General features: G+C 39.0%; 2 protein-coding genes across 2 annotated transcripts in view; one reads left to right on the top strand and one right to left on the bottom strand.

Moving 5' to 3' along the window:
- The first annotated feature begins 123 nt into the window (after positions 1–123).
- Positions 124–13889, top strand: TAF7L (TATA-box binding protein associated factor 7 like). The gene is made up of 12 exons (XM_063432215.1): positions 124–330; positions 3159–3232; positions 4527–4605; positions 5317–5450; positions 7021–7147; positions 7246–7304; positions 7580–7652; positions 10707–10811; positions 11416–11586; positions 11749–11861; positions 12349–12408; positions 13286–13889. Exons 1-12 carry the CDS (start codon positions 318–320, stop codon positions 13328–13330), a joined length of 1053 nt encoding a protein of 350 aa, XP_063288285.1. The 5' UTR covers positions 124–317; the 3' UTR covers positions 13331–13889.
- Positions 13890–15510: 1621 nt separating this feature from the next.
- The window catches only part of DRP2 (dystrophin related protein 2), an 85703-nt gene continuing 80052 nt past the window's right edge, over positions 15511–21161 (bottom strand). The window contains exons 19-24 of the mRNA XM_063432210.1: positions 20745–20810; positions 20307–20453; positions 19293–19542; positions 17831–17936; positions 17131–17217; positions 15511–16918 (exon numbers count right to left, since the gene is read on the bottom strand). Of these exons, the coding sequence (XP_063288280.1) occupies positions 16875–16918; positions 17131–17217; positions 17831–17936; positions 19293–19542; positions 20307–20453; positions 20745–20810 (700 nt within the window). The 3' untranslated portion in view covers positions 15511–16874. The remainder of the gene's footprint in view (positions 16919–17130; positions 17218–17830; positions 17937–19292; positions 19543–20306; positions 20454–20744; positions 20811–21161) is intronic.

The raw sequence follows: 21161 nt of genomic DNA, 5'->3' as shown, positions 1-21161 counted from the left end.
ATAGGACTCGTTGCGATGGTGATTGGCTGTCCCACTATGCCGTTCTGATTGGCTGTCCCACTATCCCGCTCTGATTGGCTGTCCCACTATCCCGCTCTGATTGGCTGTCCCATTATCCCGCTCTGATTGGCTGTCCCACTATCCCGTTCTGATTGGCTGTCTGCTACGCTTCCTGTGCACCGAAACTTGCTGGAACCATAAACATCCGTCCTGGATGGTCAGACTTCGTTTCCTGTATGTGCAGCCAGTGATCTCATTGTGAGATATTATTATTATTATATAGAGATTCCTGGCGGGAGCTCAGCGCTGGACTGAGCATGACATCCACAAGTAAGTCCTGTTTATATACTGCGCCTATCATTACCGGTTACAGACATCACAGGGGCTGCTCCTACTATAATGTTCACTATTGTATGTTATCATCATATACACAATGCCCGCAAACACTCCCTGAACCAGTGACATACACACAATACATGAGGCCCCTCCACCACCACCTCATACAGACACACAATCCATGGGGCCCCTCCACCACCACCACCTCATACAGACACACAATCCATGGGGCACCGCCACCGCCACCTCATACAGACACACAATCCATGGGGCACCGCCACCTCATACAGACACACAATCCATGGGGCCCCTCCACCACCACCGCATACAGACACACAATCCATGGGACCCCTCCACCACCACCTCATACAGACACACAATCCATGGGGCCCCTCCACCACCACCTCATACAGACACACAATCCATGGGGCCCCTCCACCACCACCTCATACAGACACACAATCCATGGGGCCCCTCCACCACCACCTCATACAGACACACAATCCATGAGGCCCCTCCACCACCACCTCATACAGACACACAATCCATGGGGCCCCTCCACCACCACCTCATACAGACACACAATCCATGGGGCACCGCCACCACACCTCATAAAGACACACAATCCATGGGGCACCGCCACCTCATACAGACACACAATCCATGGGGCCCCTCCACCGCCACCTCATACAGACACACAATCCATGGGGCACTGCCACAGACACATACACACAGACACACATATACTAACACACACATGCAAAATATTTTAGTCACTCTCCTATTACCTACCTTTTAGGTGCAGAAGGGTGACTTCCCTGGGGTCCAGTGGCTCAGGTTGATGGGAGTCAGAGCTCCCACTCTGACTCCCTCTCTTTCCTCCTGGTGGTTGCTGGGAGGAGTGACCGGGGCAGTCACTTCCTCCCAGCGTCTGACATCTTTAGAGGGGGTCCAGTCATGCTGTTACCAGGCCCCCTCTGATGATGATATTCATTTCCATCGGGTGGCCCTAGCAGCATGGGCCACCCAATGGGCCCCGACAATTATACCGCGTGGCCAAGCCACAACACATGGCGGTGGGCCGGGCCCCCTGGAGTGACAGGCCCGGTCGCAGCTGCGACCTCTGCGATAGCGGTATGTACATCTCTTCCCTGAACACAACTTCCATCTCACACATTCCACATTACAAACAATCCCTGAACACAACTTCCATCTCACACAATCCACATTACAAACAATCCTTGAACACAACTTCCATCTCACACATTCCACATTACAAACAATCCCTGAACACAACTTCCATCTCACACATTCCACATTACAAACAATCCCTGAACACAACTTCCATCTCACACATTCCACATTACAAACAATCCTTGAACACAACTTCCATCTCACACATTCCACATTGCAAACAATCCCTGAACACAACTTCATCTCACACATTCCATATTGCAAACAATCCCTGAACACAACTTCCATCTCACACATTCCACATTGCAAACAATCCCTGAACACAACTTCCATCTCACACATTCCACATTGCAAACAATCCCTGAACACAACTTCCATCTCACACATTCCACATTGCAAACAATCCCTGAACACAACTTCCATCTCACACATTCCACATTGCAAACAATCCCTGAACACAACTTCCATCTCACACATTCCACATTGCAAACAATCCCTGAACACAACTTCCATCTCACACATTCCACATTGCAAACAATCCCTGAACACAACTTCCATCTCACACATTCCACATTGCAAACAATCCCTGAACACAACTTCCATCTCACACATTCCACATTGCAAACAATCCCTGAACACAACTTCCATCTCACACATTCCACATTGCAAACAATCCCTGAACACAACTTCCATCTCACACATTCCACATTGCAAACAATCCCTGAACACAACTTCCATCTCACACATTCCACATTGCAAACAATCCCTGAACACAACTTCCATCTCACACATTCCACATTGCAAACAATCCCTGAGCACAACTTCCATCTCACACATTCCACATTGCAAACAATCCCTGAGCACAACTTCCATCTCACACATTCCACATTGCAAACAATCCCTGAGCACAACTTCCATCTCACACATTCCACATTGCAAACAATCCCTGAACACAACTTCCACATTGCAAACAATCCCTGAACACAACTTCCACATTGCAAACAATCCCTGAACACATACATATCTTACACACAGCATGTACACCCCCTTACATGTATTGTTTATTTTCACATACATAATGCACACTCCCTTACACACATACAGAACACATTATATTTACACATATATATTGCACACTGTGCACTTACAAACATACTCCCTTACACACAAACATTTATTAACATGGCATTGTTCAGAAATGATTCTTCGAATGTTTTTTTTTTTTTTTCCAGAACTTGTGTTGTGTTAACTAGAATAAACCACATACATTTTCAAACAATACAATTAATTTAACATACAATAGACAGTGTTTCTGCAAGCTTCCCTCTAATTGTTGTACTCACATCTTACTAACTATACTGCAGTCTCTGGAGGTCTTACAGCAAAGCTCTGTCTTCCCCATACAGTGATGGTGATCACCATGCTGTAGGGTAACCTGTTTAGCATGTGACATCAGGGCACTTTTCTGTAGATGGACCCACTAGAATAGATAATTGCAAAATGGAGCGATACTCAGCAACTACAGAGCGTACTAATGCTCCTGGCTGATAATACAGGGGGTGGCATCATTTGTCCCAGAGAGGAATGCAGTAACATTAAATATTATTATATATATTTTTTTCTCACAGAGCAAAAGACATCAAGAAGTAAAGATGATGCCCCTCACGAGTTAGAAAGTCAATGTATTCTAAGACTCCCACAGGTAAGAATAAAATGATAACAAAGTGCAGGAGAACTGTATGATATGGAACTACTACTTCGAGATTAGCTCAGGACGGGCCAAAATCTGTGAATCACTGCTCTACTTTTATGAGCAAAGTAAACAAATATACATAGCTGCACATTACAATTTGGTGTGTATGTACTATATAGCACATAATAATGTTTATGGCACTCACTGTTCCTTTAAGAAAGCACCTGTAAACTCTTGCCCACACAACAACTTAAATGAGCATCTCCACAGTCGAGGACCCCAATGGTTGATGCCTTAGAATGGACTCCCGGGATGTCTTTTTAAGATAACATTTTGGTAGAATTTTCCAGTTATGAAGTTCACGAGACACGATTATGTAGTTTGGAGTATTCCATTTCATTTTTGAATGTGGAGCTTGAAAAGTATGGAAGATAGAAGAATAGAAGATAGCGATGCCTTTGAGTGTTTTTCAGTTATACTCCGTGTGTGCCAAGTGCAGTGGTAATGCTCTTATTTTGTTCCGTATAGACATTACTGTGTGCATTAGTTTAAATGGTTATTCTAAAAACTGTTGTGATTGTATTGAACACTGTTCCTTGTTCATTGGAAGCCTTCAAAATGACAATACATTTCAAATAATCAATTGTAATTTGCATAAAGGTTATAAATTAACAGGATTTTCCTGAATAATTCCCAAATTACAACTAGAAAAAAAAGAAAATATCGAGGATGTGAAAATTAAAGTATTAGTCCTCATTTGCAGTTTTAACTCCTTTCTCCTTCACATATGAGGTGTAGGAAGTGTTGCCCAGTCTCAACTACATATGTAAAGCATTGCATATGCCTCATATTTGGACTTCTCCCCAACTGATATCTAAGGGAATTCTTTCCATATGTTACTATTCGCCTTAAAAATGTAAATACTTTGCATAAATTATATTAGTCACTGTAGACTAATAACATGTGCATTACAGGGCCACGCATTGCAGAAATCTATCAATGTGGGACTGTTGGGGAGGAGAAACTCTGCATTAAAAACTGTATAAAAGAAGTCTCATTTTCCATTGTGTAGCTGACATAGATTAATTAAGTGAACATCTTGTGACAGGATCCCTTGAAATAATCTCTTTTTATACAATTAATATGTTTTAGTTTTTTTATAGTGATCCATTTTATTACTTGAAGTCACATCCCACTGATGGAATAATATAATATTTACCTCTAAAACCCTTTTCATTATAGCAAAAACTAGATTGATGGTCACTTGACTCAGTGCTCTATAATTTATTTTTGCTTTTCTCAGGAATATGCATCCACTGTCAGAAGAATGGTTCAGGCTGGGAATGTCAATGCCAAAGATCGACTATCTATTGAATTACATCGTGAGTAATAACAAATTAATCTATGCGCCAGAGAACGGTGTTTTGATATAATGTGTCACACGATAGAATGATGGAAAGGTGTGGAGCTACAAGAAGAAAGAATGGACATTTAGCTGTGAGTTATGTGCTTGTGTAAAGGATGGCTTTCAGATGACCAGATGCGAAAAAGTACACTTAGAATAAAAGTATTAAATAATATTACTTTATTAAGAGGACAATAACTCCTCCTAAATAAATCCTCTGATACAATGTTAGAGGCAAAGCACAAAGTTCCCCTAACATATGTTTCAAGAAAATGAGAAAGGCAGCCTGTGCAGTCAAAACCTCATTCATATAAACTCCGTAAGAAGAAAAAAATAGACTGATCTAGAAAACAGTTCCAGCTCCCTCCCCTATCTACTCTATAGTTTCTGTAGTTTAATAAAACCCGTTAAATCTGCTTTACTTTAACCAATATGTAATCAAGGAATATTGTGTGTATTATTTTACAAAATTAAATAGCCTTTAACATATGTTCATCAAATACTCAACATATAATGATGAATTATAACATTCGTATTCTTCAATATTAGATCAGAAATTATTATAATGACAGAAGCATAATTTGTCCATTAGGCTGAAAGGCATATTTATATAGGCGGAGGTTAATGATTTTGATTTGTATTGCTTTGTAAGTTGAGTTATGTATCTTCAAAATAATGTTGTTCACAGCGGATGGACGTCATGGGATTGTTCGTGTGGACCGCGTTCCCCTGGCAGCCAAGCTGGTTGATGTCCCCTGCGTTTTAGAGTGTATGAAAACTATTGACAAGAAAACTTTCTACAAAACTGCAGATATCTGCCAGGTAACCTATTTCTAAAACTGTCTTCTTCACATTTTGCATTTTCAGTTTGGAAATGTTTAAATGAGTTGTTAATTTTTTGTTTACTTATCTTTATTTTAAACAAATATGAATTTGTTAGGCTGTTGTAAAAACAATGTTTATTGTTTCCTCTTCATTTGCAATGTTTGCACTGGTCTTGTCTTGTCTGATCTGGAATATCATTATCAATTATTTTGCTCAATCTTGATTATACATTTTTATATTTTTAACATTATTTTTGTGTGCATTTGAGAAATTCAATATTTGTATAGACATTTTAACCAATCTGAATAGAGCCGTAATACGGCATGGTTGCAGTGGTAAATGTCAATAGGCCTACACATTTTATATTTTATTACATGAGAAAAATTAGTCCGGTGGATGGCTGAACAGGGTAAACTTAGCCTAATAACTGACTGAAGTAGAAAAAGACAGGCTATTTCACTAACGTGAAGTAAACAAGAAGTAGGCAAAATTCCACAGGAGGCTTCCACAGGATCATAAACTAAAATAGATAAAGGTAAACAAAATAGCATTGGATAAACTAGACAGAGACGCTTGCATTGCTCTCCCTGTGATCACTGTGTGCAGGAAAACATGGAGAAGGCAAGGTTCCCCCTTGCTCATTCAGCTGATGCTTGCTATGGGTACTTTACAGTGCTGCAGCATATCAAGGCAACGCAGAGTCGGAGTCTGAAACATTGTGAGGTGTTGCAGTCTTTTGGACCCGGGAACTGCCAGATGGGGTATGTGAACCTGTCGGGTATCTCCGTAGTGCTTGATGTTCCTGGTGGTGTCTCATATGAAGCTTCAGCTTCCTGTGCTAGGGAGGAGTGCGCAGCTTGGTCTGCCGCCATGATGATGCCTGTTTTTAAAATTAAGGTCTTCAGAGCCTTACTCCAGTTTGGAGGCAGCATCTTGTGTAGGTGGCTGCTTGGTTGTTGTCACGCAAGTGGCTGTGTTCTGCCCTTTAGCTTTTGCTAGAAGTTGTGTGTCAGTAGGACTGGGGAGACACGCTGAGTTGTAGGCTTGTTTGTGTGGCTTTGCGCTGAACACCCTCTAGGTCCGGGGTGGACCGCGAACACCCCCAACGGTCCAAGGGGTACTTGCTCAAAAGTGAATTGTCGCCATGCGGCATAGGACCGGGAGATCGGTTGCTTCTCCCGCCCGGTACACACAAGACCTCATATTGCAAGTAGTGCGGCTAGCAGGCTTTAAATGGGTCACAAACCGCAGTATCAGTTCGCAATCAGAACGTGGGTCAGGGAGTCGTCAGTTGTTGCCCGAATTGGACTCTAGGGGGATAAAAGCGGCATTAATGGCCCAGATTTCTTAGCAGGAAGTGACACTCGGATGTGAAAACTTTAAAGATTAATCCACCTCTGGTCCTTCAGTTGAGAACAAGGGGTTTGCAGACTTTTGACAGTCTTAAATGAGACAAATCAAAGACTCAGGCATTCTGTTTTTTAGCAGAATACTGCACTGTTTATTATTGTAAATGCACATCTTTTAAAGTCCGAATAAATTTCTTTTCCACTTCATGCTTTTTTAGATGTTGGTATGTACCGTGGATGGTGATCTATATCCTCCCTTGGAAGAACCAACAGGCACAAGTGACCCAAAAGCAAGCAAAAAGAAGGACAGGGACCGAGAAAAGAAATTTATTTGGAATCACGGAAGTAAGTTGTTTTTGTTTAGTTGTTTTTGGTTGAATGACATTCCGTGTAACTGCAGTAAATGTACCTTTTTTTGTATATTTTAAAAAATATCTTTTTAGTCACACTTCCCTTGAAGAATGTTCGAAAGAGGCGCTTCAGGAAAACTGCCAAAAAAAAGGTAACTTTCTCATGTCTTTTATATTTGAGAGGGTTAGTAAAGTATTGACTGCCAGTACTTTAGATGTTGGGTGGGGAATTGTGTACATGCACTGTCTGTATTATTCTTTATTATATATATATATATATATATATATATATATATATATATATATATATATATATATATATATATAACGTGTACCTTATTCATTTTAATTCTAGAAATAATTCCTTTTAATCTCACTTTTTTTTTTTTTTTTTTTTACTGATTTGTTTGGATTTATTTAATATAAGTACATTGAGTCACCTGATGTGGAGAAAGAAGTGAAACGTCTCTTGAGTACAGATGCAGAGGCTGTCAGTGTGCGTATCCTTTTAATAATAATAATAATAATGCCAAAAAATACAAAAAAAGGATTTCATGATGGCTTGTGGTTTGCAATATAGCAGAAATTTTATGCCAAAATAACGGTTTCTTAATGTTTCCAGTTTGAGTATTTTGGTTTAAAATTTGAATTTTACTTTGAATTGCTGTCAGTTTAATAGATTCTGAAAATTGTCAACGTTTCTCATTATCGCTTAGTTGACTGAGCCTTGACTCAGTCCTTGTAGGTCTGTTTGCTCGGCGCCACTCCGCTGGAACCACAGGACTCACTGCACAGTTTTCCACATTGAAACAAAGGCTCTGCCTTTGGGACATCAAAGTGGCATTTGGGGGATGTGAGCTGTATGGCTGTCTACAGGGGTACCTGGTAGACGAAACCGCTTGCAACATTACTTGTGGACTGATTGATGTGGCCTCATGGACCGAGAATCTGAAGCTCTTTGCATCTGTCTCATTCTAATTGGGAAGGGGGGCAGAGAGCAATCTGTGCATAGCTCCTTATAGTGGATCAGAGGTTTGGTGCGGGTTACCACCAAACCTCTTTGACTCACAACCAAGTATTGGCCTGAGGGAGCAGTGATCATGGTTTGCACCTTTTGAAGGTTCAGACTAGGTGGCAATCCACTGGACCATCGGATATCAACCCCCCTCTCCTACCCTGGGCCAAGGTAAATAAAGGGAGGGGGAATAAACTTTAGTTGGTATTATAGTGCTTATCCTAAAGCCCCTCTCCCTCCCCCCACACTACTACCCCTATTTCCCCCAAACCACAGCCACTATGTCCTATACAATACAGACTTTCTCCACACAGTCTCAGATGCAACCCCCCACACACTGTCCCACAAGCAGAATCCCCACGAACATGCAATAGCACAAGTAGCTTTCCCACAGACATGCAGAACTCTGTGGAATCTCTATAAACATGAACTACCAAAAGCAATCTCCACACAAATACAGCATTCAGGCAGCCTACCACCACATTTGTTTCCATGCACACAACCTCCATAACACAACACCACAGACAGCCCCTAGACACAACATCCTTTCCACCTCTCTTTCATTTGTCCACTGGTATCCACAGAAATTCACTGCCACTGATGCACACCTACATTAACACACTGACATTTCATGTACTTTTATCTACTGCTTGAGAGCACAATGAGACAGGAATAATGTGAATGTGGGTGATGAGCAGGGCGGCCATCTGGTGGTGGAAGCCAATACTGCGTGGTTGAGCACTGAGGCCTGAGTGAATCAAAGTGCATTGTAGGACCCTCAATAGGCCATGCTGACTGCCCCCTCTTCACTACTGTGCGACAGTGCTGGGAGGAAGTGATGTCAGATCCCTTCCTCCCGGCACTCGTGGAAGCTGCACATGAGGAGAGAAGCTTGCCACCCACAGTCCTGAGCTGGCTCTATCCCCACTGGACCACAGTGATGTCATCTCAGCTGCAAAGAAACTATAAAGGAGAGTGGCTATATAAAACATTTAGGAAAAAAATAATTATCTGATAGATTTTGAAAAAAAAAGTTAGTTGGTGAATTGAACACAAAAAACAAGGGTGGAACAGCGCTACAATAACTGATCACAAGAGGGCTGCACACCTGAATAGGAAGGTAACCCTCAAAACCTTCAAGGATAAATCGAACAAACAGAACAAAGGATACAGGTAGTGCCAAAATAAATACAATATTGTAGTAAGTCATCAAAAAAAGGTACCAAGTAAAATATTAAAATGTCCTTTTGAGGTTTTAAAAGTCTTCAGATGTTGAATAAGATGTCTACTGAGTGGTATCACACATCAACAGCATATGCAAAAGAGAAAATAGGAGACCAATAGTGCAGTATTGTAAGTCTATGGACTATAGACAACATAGAACTAAAAATTGCCAAAGTTTTTTAAAAAGAGCTATAACCAGCTCTCGGTAAAACGGCTTACAGTGGTATTTCAACTGCCCACTTGTAAGATATCCCTCAGACGGTAGTTGTAGTGTAGTTTGTATGCAATTAAAGAGAAAAAAGGCCCATAGTGCTCTCCATATTTGCAAAATGTAATAGTAAAATGAAATGTACTTACAATTTTGAGAGCAGACAAACCGCTCTATGGTAACGGCGTGGGTGGAACAATCCCCACTTAGGATACTTTTGATGATGGACCTGATGTGTATGGGAAATAGGTGGCGCCAGGTACAAATAAAATAAATAAAAGTATAAAAGACTGCCCCAAAGCAAGTAGACTACCTGGCGTTCAGGGGAGAGGATCTAGCAGCGATATAGGACGGTTAACTGATCACGATCTTATCTATTACCCTACGAACTCTAAGCAAGCTATAGAGATTCTTGTTTTCTTGTATGGAAGCTAATAAAGTGTGGTAAAAACTTAACCACTGAAGGCTCGTTATTTGTTCATATCGTGCATTTACTTTGGGACTAGTTCAAGTCCCTGTATCAGGTGACTCGGGGGAGTGTTGTTAACCCCCTTTCACACAGTGCTGTACTGTTAGAAGATCTATGCATTTTATTACTTAGACATGGACCAAAAAGATACCAATTAGTATGGAATATATAAGAATATTCAGTTAGGTGAGAGCTCCACATAGGGTGTGTAAGGTGGAGGTTCCTCACCTGATGTTATTATACCATTTCAGTTCTAATTTCCCCAGGTCATATACCCATATTGTAATCATTGGAGCCCTGGAGGTTTCAGAAGAGGGCTATTTCAATAGTAAGAACTTGGACACACTAAAAAAAATCATGCACGCACTGGGACAAAATCCTGGTTTGCATTAACTTTCTGCTGAATACGTTCTATTTATATCTTGTTCTCTCAATTTGAGAGTTAATACCAATTTTGTGCGCTAACTCATTGTTAGCGCTAACTCAATAGTTTGGTCTATTACCAAAAATGATGCATATCTTTTTTTAGTGGAAACACTCCTGTTGTCTTTGTGATATGAATGCTATACGTTAGCTGATTTATAGTGCATTTCATAGGGAAAGGGGACCTCTGTATTTCCTTGACCAAGTACACTAAGGTTGGGAAGTGATTGCTGAAGATGAATCCAAAGAGGTGGAGAATCTGACTGCATTGGATGGCTCCCCAGGAATGTCTGGAATCAAACCTGGCCGTGGGTCTTCAGGTACTTTATTTGTTTGCAAAATTTTAATGCTATGTCAACATCTATGTATTTTATTTTATCATTGGCTTTAAATCTTTTAAAATCTTATATGCATAAACAATTGAACAAATAATTTCATGAAATTATGGACTGTCGATTGTCAAGCTTTTGCTCTTTGAAATAATATCTTTACCGATTATTAAATATATAGAATGATATAATTAGTGATGTACGTGTATATACATATATACTAATAAAATTAAAGTCAACAAATATTCTAATTGAAATTTCTTTTAATGAAACCCTGACGCCATGTATTCCACTCAAACATTGTGGCAACACATATCTTCATATCAGAAACCATGCTGTGCACTATATGAAAAGATTTATATTTATTAGGAAATAAAATGGCCTTTATATATCTGACATTCTAAACATTACACATTATTTTCCAACATTGCCGTGCCCAAGAAAGATTATTTTTTTTCCTGAACAATACTAAATTAATTTAAAAAAAACAAAATCCATCACTTTTATAAATTCTTCTATATTGTGTCTTGATGCTAAAACACCCTTCGCACTTTTAAATTTCTAATGATTGTTTCTGCTCCAACCCTTCTGACAGTGGAGAGGGATGAACTACGGGAGATCTTCAACGACATTAGTAGCAGCAGTGATGGTGAAGAGGAGGAGGAGGAGCGGGAGAGACAAGAGGAAGAAGATCTAAATATCATGGAGACTGAAGAGGAGCAAAGGGGACACCAGGACGGCCAAGATGGGGGCACTAATCAAATGGGTAAATATAATGCATTAATGAATGCAAGAACATACACGCATGGTTCTTATGTCAAAATAGGGCGTGTGTGGGGTGGGATAAAAAGAGAAATTATATTAAGTTAAAGAATGATTGTGCTCATCTCCTCTGCTTTTTGATTATTTACTTTTAACTTTTCTCAAGCTCTGGAATTGCAGAAACAAGTTGAGAATTTACAGAAAAAATTGCGTGAGACCCAAGAGAGAAGGAAGAGACAGGAGGAGCTTATAATGAAAGTGGAGAATGTAGCTCTGAAGGTAAGGAACAGAAAGTCATTGCCACAGGAGGATTTAATATTGCTTGTTAAGTGGCTCCCACTACAGGTGTTTGGATATGGCAGGAAGTTGGCTGACCTTTATGCAGTGAGCAATATTCCAATTGCACACGTGCAGTACCATTCATGATTATGGCTTCTATAGATAAAGTGTTGTCTTTGTGCAACCAGTCCAGTGCAACTGTGTGATAAGAGAGGGGTATTATGGCATCCGTGCAGTGTAGTTAACTGGATCAATGGCTGCATAATTAAGTGTCTGGTTCGTAGCTTAAATAGTTGAGTAAATGTTGGATCTAACTTTGTGTTTGTAACTATTTAAGCAATTTCTTGGCATTTGGGAACCATAAAGAATGCTACTAACATTAACAAGGCTGGAGTATGGCAGAAACGTTATGTGCAGCCTTCTGAATGTGCACGCATTGTGGCTGAACACTGAGAACTGTTCCTAATTCCCTCTGTCTCTGTTACAGACTCGCTTGCAGGCTGTGCTAGATGAATTCAGACAGCAAGAGGACAGAGAAAAACAACAGGTGAGGTTTCACTAAGCATTCTTCATTTTCTGTTTGGGAAACTAATCCTCAGGATATAGAATTGATCTGCAAACCTGGTGATGTAGAACACTGATTTCTTGTGAGGAACAAAAAAAAAGCAAGAGTGTGGTTTCAGACTGGAATTGCTTGACACATCTAATCTACAGTTTATCATGCTCTCTGTCTAAATCTGCTAATTCATTTTAGGCTTTTGCTATTAAAATATTATTTATGAAAAGGTATTTGTATACACGTCTGAGGCATTTTGATTATATCATTAAGCTTTGCTTATTTTTGAAAGATGGGATGCACTAACTAAAACTGGCATTCTGTAGTCTCTCTTTCTCTCTCTCTCTCGTTTTCTCTCTCTCGTTCTCCCCACACCTGCCGCATGGAACACCCATAGCCCTCCCTATATTTCTTTTTTTTTTTTTCTTCATGGATTTAGTACAGTGTGGGAGGGTGTGACCTTCTTTACACCTCCACTGATTGACACAGAACGATTAACCAGATGCTAGGATTGAGACTGAGAAATTAGTGTTTCCGTTAGGTGTGGGCCAGCATGGAAGTCTCTGTGGGTTTATTAAAACATACTTTTTTATTTTTAACCTGTTGTTGAGTATAACCTTGTGCTCATCCAGTTCCATTTCTGAATTCCTTTTCTGTATTACATTTTGCTACTTCCACATTGAGACTTTTTCTGCTATATTTTCTTATTTGGTCCTTATTTTTGTACACTAGTTCACAGTTTTAACTATTAAACATGGTTTGCTACTTTGGTTGTGAATAATTTTCCCAATGTGGGTGATAGGGTGGGTGCCTCAGAGCTCTGGACTACCTTATTTTATTAATGCCTATTTGATTTTATGAATTTCAGGTGACTTCTTTCCAAGAACAGCTCGAGGCTTTGATTGAGAAATGAAAACCACATGACATCCATAGACTCGTCTTTTTGAAGCTCCCTGTTTCATGATTGAGATTTAAGAGGTTAACTGCCCATACTGGAGCTTGAATGTCAAAAATGAATATCTCTGTGGGATATGACATTCCAACACATGCATTCTATGTTGGACCATTCAGCAAAAACGTACCAGTACAGTAGACTCAAGCTTGGCTGTCAGCATTTCAGATCCGGTGTGCTCAAAGCAACTGCATGTTAGCAAGGCTGCAACGTTGGAAGGCTAATTGGTCCATTGAAAAATGAGTACAAGATAATCTGTAACATTCATAAACATCCACCTATTTAACCTTTTTATAATAAACAATAAATACCTAAAAATTGCCTACTTTTTATGTAGCAATATAAAAATCTAAGGGACATATTTATACGCTACCATATCCCACAGTGTTCCAGTACAAACATCTTTCATTCATTAACAGCTCTGTACAAGTTGTAACCCATTTAGACTTGGTAAAACATGATTTCACCTACATCATAGGAAATAGCTTTTCACATAAAAACAATAAAGATGTGGAATTTTTTTGGCGCTTTCTTGCAGGGGCTTCCTGCGTGTGACTAAAGTTCAATTTACAGAGCAGGAGATACAACTTCTAAATTAAATTACCATCTGATTGAAAGTGAAACCATTTTTTATATTTGGGAGACAGTCAGGGAAGCTGTGGCTAGGGCTGCATGGACAGAATCAAATGTGATTTAACTCCTAAATTGCAGATAATTAAGCAGTGAGAATTCAGAGGCATGATCTGTACACACAAATATCTTCATTAAGCTAAAGTTGTTTGGGTGCCTATAGTGTCCCTTTAACTTTGCAGGCTTTCATGGTCATGCACTTCATGTTGTTTTGATATAATTATGCTTTGAGCATTCCATTCGCATAATATGCATGAACTGTATACTTCCAGCTGCATTGTGTTCGCATACCATTTATTGGAAGATCTGAATGTGGTACCTTGGTGGGAATGAAGTATGTATAAATATCAGTCTGGAATGCATCCCACTAAGGAGATAGCCCTTGCACAGAGCTCTATTGAAGCACTCTAATGTGTGCTGAATGCAGTGAGATCAGTTGCACAGTGCAAGCCTGTCTAATTTTGCACTCGCACTGGAATGACTTGTATCCGGTTTTCCCAAAAAGGGTTGACAGCAGGCTTGGGTCTCAAGTTGGGGATTGTCTGCCAATCCTGTGAAGTATGAGTTAGGCCAAAAGTGTCTAAAACGAGATTATATATTTAGATTTCTGGATGTTGTACAACCTTTACTTCCATGACGCATTCCCAGATTTTAGAAATCCCAAGCATCATGGAAGTTTTACTTGTAAAGTATCATGGGATGTTCCATTTGGGCACTTTGGTCTAAAACATTGTTTTATGCCCAGAAAACTCGATGCACTGTGGCATTTCAAAGACAACTTTATTTTGGTTTCAAAATTTGAAATATATATATTTTTTTCTTTTCAAAAGATTGTTACTGGTTAGACTTCAAAAAAGTAAGTAACTTAAACCAATATTCCAATATAACCAACTTTGCTTTTTTCTTTAAGGACGGAGAACTACAATTTGCCCAACAAACGTCTCTTACTTTTAAACAAACATCTACTTGCCCACCCCAACACTACATACTACCCCCAGTCACCACCAAAAGTATATTTTCCATTTTAGAAGAAAAAAAGCAAACTTATATCTCCATTTACTGTCGCCCCGTGCTTTGCTTTATTACCCCTTTGAACTCTTCTCAGATCACTTTTCATTGTCACTTCAAAGTTCTCTGTATCTTTTCTGTCAATATTTCCTCTTTCCACTCTGCTTTCAACAGGGCAAAGGATCACAAGAAATGTATAAAACTGTTTTAGAAGGATTGTTTGCAATTGCAAATGTCTTTACCCATGAGTACCAGTGAAATAAAGGATTGGAATTCGTTATCCAGCGTTTTCATTTGCCTGTAGAAATTTTACCATTAACATTGGATAGATACATTCAACGGTTGGAATGGTCATTACACATGATGCAAACACTTATTAGTCAACATGTTACCTGAAATGAGTTTCATTATCCATTTCTATAAATATTACTATAGATGATTTACACTGTGTTAAAAAAAAAATCATAAGCTAGCTAACTATAAATTATTCTGTTAAATGTCAGTAAAATCTTTTTTATTATTTTACAAGTCTATATAAATATCTGATTGTACTAATTCAGGATATATTGGTTATACCCTTACACTTCTTTAGTGTTTAATATTTCATATTTACAGGTATCTATATGCATTTATGGTACTGGATAATATTCATTTGCTGGTTTGGTTATCCACCGCAGTTCCTCATGGTAAAAAACAAAAATCATTTAGATTAAATTTAACAGGAGTTTTACTATTACAGCTATTTATTTGGACCTGATTCCTGTAATTGGTTTGCTATTCATTTTAATATTTACCTGCTAATGAAATATATAATTAATATGATTTAATTTTAACTGCTTCAAATATATTAATCTTTGGCTCTGCTTATTTATAGTGCACCCATAGATGAAACACTGACAGATCCACGATATACGACAGATTTTTTCCCCCTCTATACATCTACACAGACAAATTCTGACTTTAACAATATATTTAAACGTATTACCTACACCTTCTCAGATGTTACTTCCTAGCCACAAGTGCACATCCCTCAATGTAGCTTTTACTTGTACATTCCCCTATTCTTTAAAGCACTCTTAAAATGAATGGTATCACATTGTAATCATAAACTACCCATCCATTTATCCGCGCCTACATAAAAAAGGAAAGCAAGACAAATCATTAAAACATATTAATCATAGCAGTCTCCTATTTGAAAAAAATACAAAAAAACTGAAGAGAAAATGGCCTCTTGGAGCATGTTAAGATATTCGGAGTGTGAGTGATCCTGATTCCCGGAATTTTGGAATTGGGTTTCTGTGATTATAATCTCTGTTACTGAGGATAATTTTGGTTCGATCAGGTGTGATGGAAGTCCAAGGCAATTCTTTGCATTATAACCAGAAAACATTGAGATATCTGTAATCATCTGTTAACATTGAACTTGATAGTGGTTGTCCCTGGTGCTTCGTGGTGGAAATTGGGGGAAACACTTTTCCCTTGACATTCTGCTTTTCATTGGTTATCCAGGATCCTCATGCGGTAAGTCATGAAAATACCAGCTTAAATCGGAGTGGTGAAGGTTGGTATTAACCACAATCCTCTAACACAGATATCTTTGAAAAAAATCAAAGTAGGCACAGTGATGTAAGGTGTGCACATAACCACAATTCATTAATCCATAGACATCTTATAACTAGCGTGGAGTTCAGGAAAGATTAGACGCTACTGTCAAGCCAAGGCTTGAAAAACCATAACCTAATTTGGGACTGGTGCTACTTGTGCACCTTTTATCTCCTTCACATTGGCTGGGAAGATGCGTTATTGAACCTTGCCAGAAGAGGATAAATCTTATGTCACTGCACATCAGTCATGTGCATGTTTATTGTCACAAAGGCAATGTGTTGGACGTCACAGGTGCCATGTCAACATCTGAGAAAAAAAATTAAATGCTACAGTTAATGAAACACAATCCACTGACTCAGGAATTATCTACCAGTAAACTCCGAAGTGTAAAATCAATTTATCATTTTTATATAAGAGAATCTTCCCAAAAACTGACAAAAATATGAATACATCAGTCATATAGTAAGGTATTATTTACTTTATCTGACATAGAGCAAGATCAGGATGGTTTTGGATACCTCTAGTATTGGGGAAGGCATTTCTTAGTTTCTCCATAATGTCTTCTAAACACAGTCCTACTTCTCTAGTCCGACTGTCCACATCATCTGCAAATGTTATACAAGAAAAACAGTGAAATTATTCATTTTCTTTTTACCCCCTAAGAAATTAATTACAAGAGGTTTTACTTTATTTGTATTTTTTTTAGTTCACTTTTCAGCTACCAAATCAAAGTTATTTAATTTATATCAGGAAATTGGGGGGGTTCACTGTGTAGTATGCTTTAAAGATGATCGCTACACATCTGATTGAAGACAACATTGTATAACAATTTAGTTTTTTTTCAACCACACGGGAAGCACTGATAGAAAGCAACGGATACTAAGCTACTGGAGTGAATAATTAGTTTTTTTGTTTTGACACACAAGTATGTCTTTTGAAGCGATGAGTCTAAATCTAAAACACCTCAGCCCACTGCCAACTATTTTTAACAAGCAAATAAATGTTTCAGACAGCTCAAGCTTAAAACAATTCAAGAACATTGTAAACGTTTGCCAATGATGCCCAGTCTCCAGTAAGTGTAATCGTACAGTTGAGTGGTCTACCTGTGTGTATACCTAGTAATATTTTGTGATAGTATGCATAAGGGAAACTAATCCACTGTTCACATGCCCACAGCTAGCCATAACCACTATAATATTAGGAAATATTTATTCTTACCTGCTGCCTCAGTCTCTGGCGTGCCGCCATTCCTTTCCACAGGACACTTATTTTCAGAGTCTGGAGTAGTGGAGGAAGATGAAGGTTTCCCATCATCTGTGTTTGGCTGAAAACCAGACATTCACATATATATTGGAATATAGTGTAAGATCAAATCTAGACAGTTTGTAGTATAAACTCAGAAGACAGATATATTCAAAAGAAAACTGAAAATATAAAAAAAAATCCAGTAAGTATAAAACAAACCCTAAACTATAAAACTAAAAAAGCAATCTCATACATGTTTTTTTTTTTTTTTAAGAAAAAGGAAAGTTTCTACACATATGTTCCTAAAAGCAATGTGTATGCACAATATAGACTGATCACCCACAACATTAACCCCTTAAGGACAAAACTTCTGGAATAAAAGGGAATCATGACATGTCACACATGTCATGTGTCCTTAAGGGGTTAAAGGGACACTAGAGTCACCAGAACAACTACTGCTTAATGTAGTTGTTCTGGTAAGTAAAGTCAGTCCCAGCAGGCTTTATGCAATAAACACTTTTCAGAGAATATTTACTGCCAAGGGACACTTCGAATGGCCACTCCTTAGATGGCTGCTAGAGGTGCATTAAGTGTTTCCACCGTCTGCATGGAGACACAGAACTTTCCTCATAGAGATGAACCGATTCAATGCATCTCTAAGAGGAGGTTCTGATTGGCCAGGTTGGTTTTTGGCTCGCCCCTGGCCTGCCTCCTTGCCTGAGATCATCAGAATTAATCATCTCAGCCAATCCAATGCTTTCCAATATGAAAGCATTGTGACTGGTGGAGAACATCACTTCTGATGAGGTCAGTCAAGGATGCAGATCAGGGGCAGAGCCAGCACCAGAATAAAGGTAATATTATACTATATTTAGGGGGGCAAGGAATGCCAGGGGAGCTAGACAGTGTTTTGAACACTATAGGATAAGGAATACATGTTGAGTTCCTGACCCTATAGTATTCCTTTAAAACCACTGACAGGTGACGTGAATAACACTGATTGTATTGTTACAATGGCACCTGTCTAGGGGTAGGATATATTAGGCAGCAAGTAAACAGTCAGTTCTTGAATTTCATGTGTTGGAAGCAGGAAAAATGAGCAAGCGTAGAAAACTGAGTTACTTTGAGAAGGGCTAAATAGTGATGGCTAGACAACTGTGTCAGAATAACCAAAACGGTAAATCCTGTGAAGTGTTCCCAGTATACAGTGGTTAGTAGCTACCAAAAATGGTGCAAGGAAGGACAACCGGTGAAACAGCGTCAGAGCCCATGGCTCATTGATGCACGTGGGCAGCGAAGGCTATGCAATCTGGTCCAATCTTACAGAAGCTTGTTTAAAGTACAATTGCCCCCAATGGAGAGCAGAGGGAAGCACAACTCTTGCTAGAGAAGGAGCTGCACCCCACTAGTAGCTCAACCTTTGTTGCTCTCGTACCTGCAGAAGTAGCTCTCTGAGTCGATGTAACTGTGACTCAAGCTGCTTGTTGTGGTCCTCCAGTATCTGCATACGTGTTTCCAGACGGTTCTTGTGATGCCTTAAGATCCGTGCTTCACTCAACAACTCTTCACTCTGTGCCTCACCACTGCCACCACCTCCCGAGTCTGAAGAAACCTCTCCCAACACTGCACTTTCACCAGCCTCTGCATGCTGCCACTTCAACCGTTTCAGCTCTCCTTGGAGAATTCTGGAGTAAAAAAAAAAACCACCATCATTAAATAAATAAACATAGACTAGCTAGCAGACATGTGAATTCTATTTTATCATATTTCTCACTTCTGTTCTTACATTTTAAACAAATATTTTAATTTACTAGAATATATATTTTTGGTTTATGTGAGATAAATAAGGGACCTGGCTGCCAAGTCACTTGTTTATATCACTCATCACCTGCTAGCAGTAGCACAAATCCCCATTCTATTATTATATTGATACCCTAAAACCCACCACTAAGATGTTTATTATTATTTTGCAAAAGACCCGGTAGATATTTGGTGTTTAATAAATTATTAAATCTTGTACTTTGTATAGTATTTCTATACGTGATAATTTGTGACAATTTTAAACCAGGATGTGCAATGTACCTTTAGTAAATATTTTAGCTACACATTCATTTTCACAGAACATTCTTAATCAGGACCTCATTCAGATGTTTGTGAATCAGAGTTAAATAAATAATAGGGGGTAGGCTATCCTTGTTCCTCCCCACGCCATTTATTGCCCTAGTGACTGGGAAGCCATTTTGTTCATCCCATCCTCACATGGCTGCACGGTCTCTATTTTGTAGCTATCATCTATGGATAGCAGTGCAGATATATTTTTGCAAATATGAAATGCAAAGTTGACTGACCACTAAACGTTTTAGAATCCAATTATTTAATTCCTGTTTACAGGTATTATTTCAGTTAATTTACATCACATTTTGGATATCTAGCTGCAGTAATAGAATACCTGTTCTCATGCTCGAGGTGGGCAAGGATTTTCTCCAGCTCTCCTTGTTCCTGTTCTGGATTAAAGGTGCCAGGAGTTTGCGACGTGTTGCTTGGGTCCCGGTCGGTAATGGGACTCGAGTGTCGAAGCAGATACTGATCTTCATCTCTAGAAGGACATATAACACAGTATAACTGAATGTAAAATGAGGCTTCACACACAGGAGTAGAGAAATATTTTGTTTTATTTGTTTATTTCAGATTTAGGCCTCGATTTAGGAATATTTCTGAACGACTGTTAAAATAACTTTCCAAATGATTTATCAACAAAAAATTCCCAGTGACGTTAACGGGGACTTTTGTAGATACATTATTGGGAAGGTTTTCCGATCAGTATCGAATCATTTAGAAAACGTATTAAATCGAGGCCTTGATAAGAAGCTTGGGGAGCAAGACTCACAGGCTGTCATCTGGAGAGAGGCTATCGTTGAAGAAGGAGCAATTCTGACTTTCCATTTCAGCGAGCCTGCAGAGGAAAAGATTTAATGAGGGGAAATTTAGCCTTACAGAGATTGACACAATTAAACCTCACATGAAGTTATAGTCACCACAGCAGTACATTTTCACTAAACCGTCATTTTGATAATATAGAAAATCGGAGTCTTTTCTCCTAAATCTAATGCTGCCTTGGCCTGTATTAGGATTGCTTGCCTGTTCCTCACAGATCCATATAGGTAAAATACATCTAAATAAAACTAGGTCTCTAATAGTGTACACACGTTTAATTTTTAAAACAAGCTGTAATTGAAATTTGCTCACAAGCTGGAGGCTTAAACATAAACAGAAATTGGCTATTGTATTACATAAACTGTATTAT

The sequence above is a fragment of the Pelobates fuscus genome, chromosome 9 (assembly GCF_036172605.1).
Source record: "Pelobates fuscus isolate aPelFus1 chromosome 9, aPelFus1.pri, whole genome shotgun sequence".
Classification (NCBI taxonomy): domain Eukaryota; kingdom Metazoa; phylum Chordata; class Amphibia; order Anura; family Pelobatidae; genus Pelobates; species Pelobates fuscus.
The sequence above is the reverse complement of the archived record's forward strand: the minus strand, read 5'-3'. Positions and strand labels throughout refer to the sequence as shown.

Excerpts from the sequence above, each read along its gene's own strand:
- TAF7L (XM_063432215.1), top strand. Across the intron at positions 7,305-7,579 it reads GGAAAACTGCCAAAAAAAAG|TACATTGAGTCACCTGATGT; the intron begins GTAACTTTCTCA and ends ATTTAATATAAG. Across the intron at positions 12,409-13,285 it reads AGGACAGAGAAAAACAACAG|GTGACTTCTTTCCAAGAACA; the intron begins GTGAGGTTTCAC and ends TATGAATTTCAG.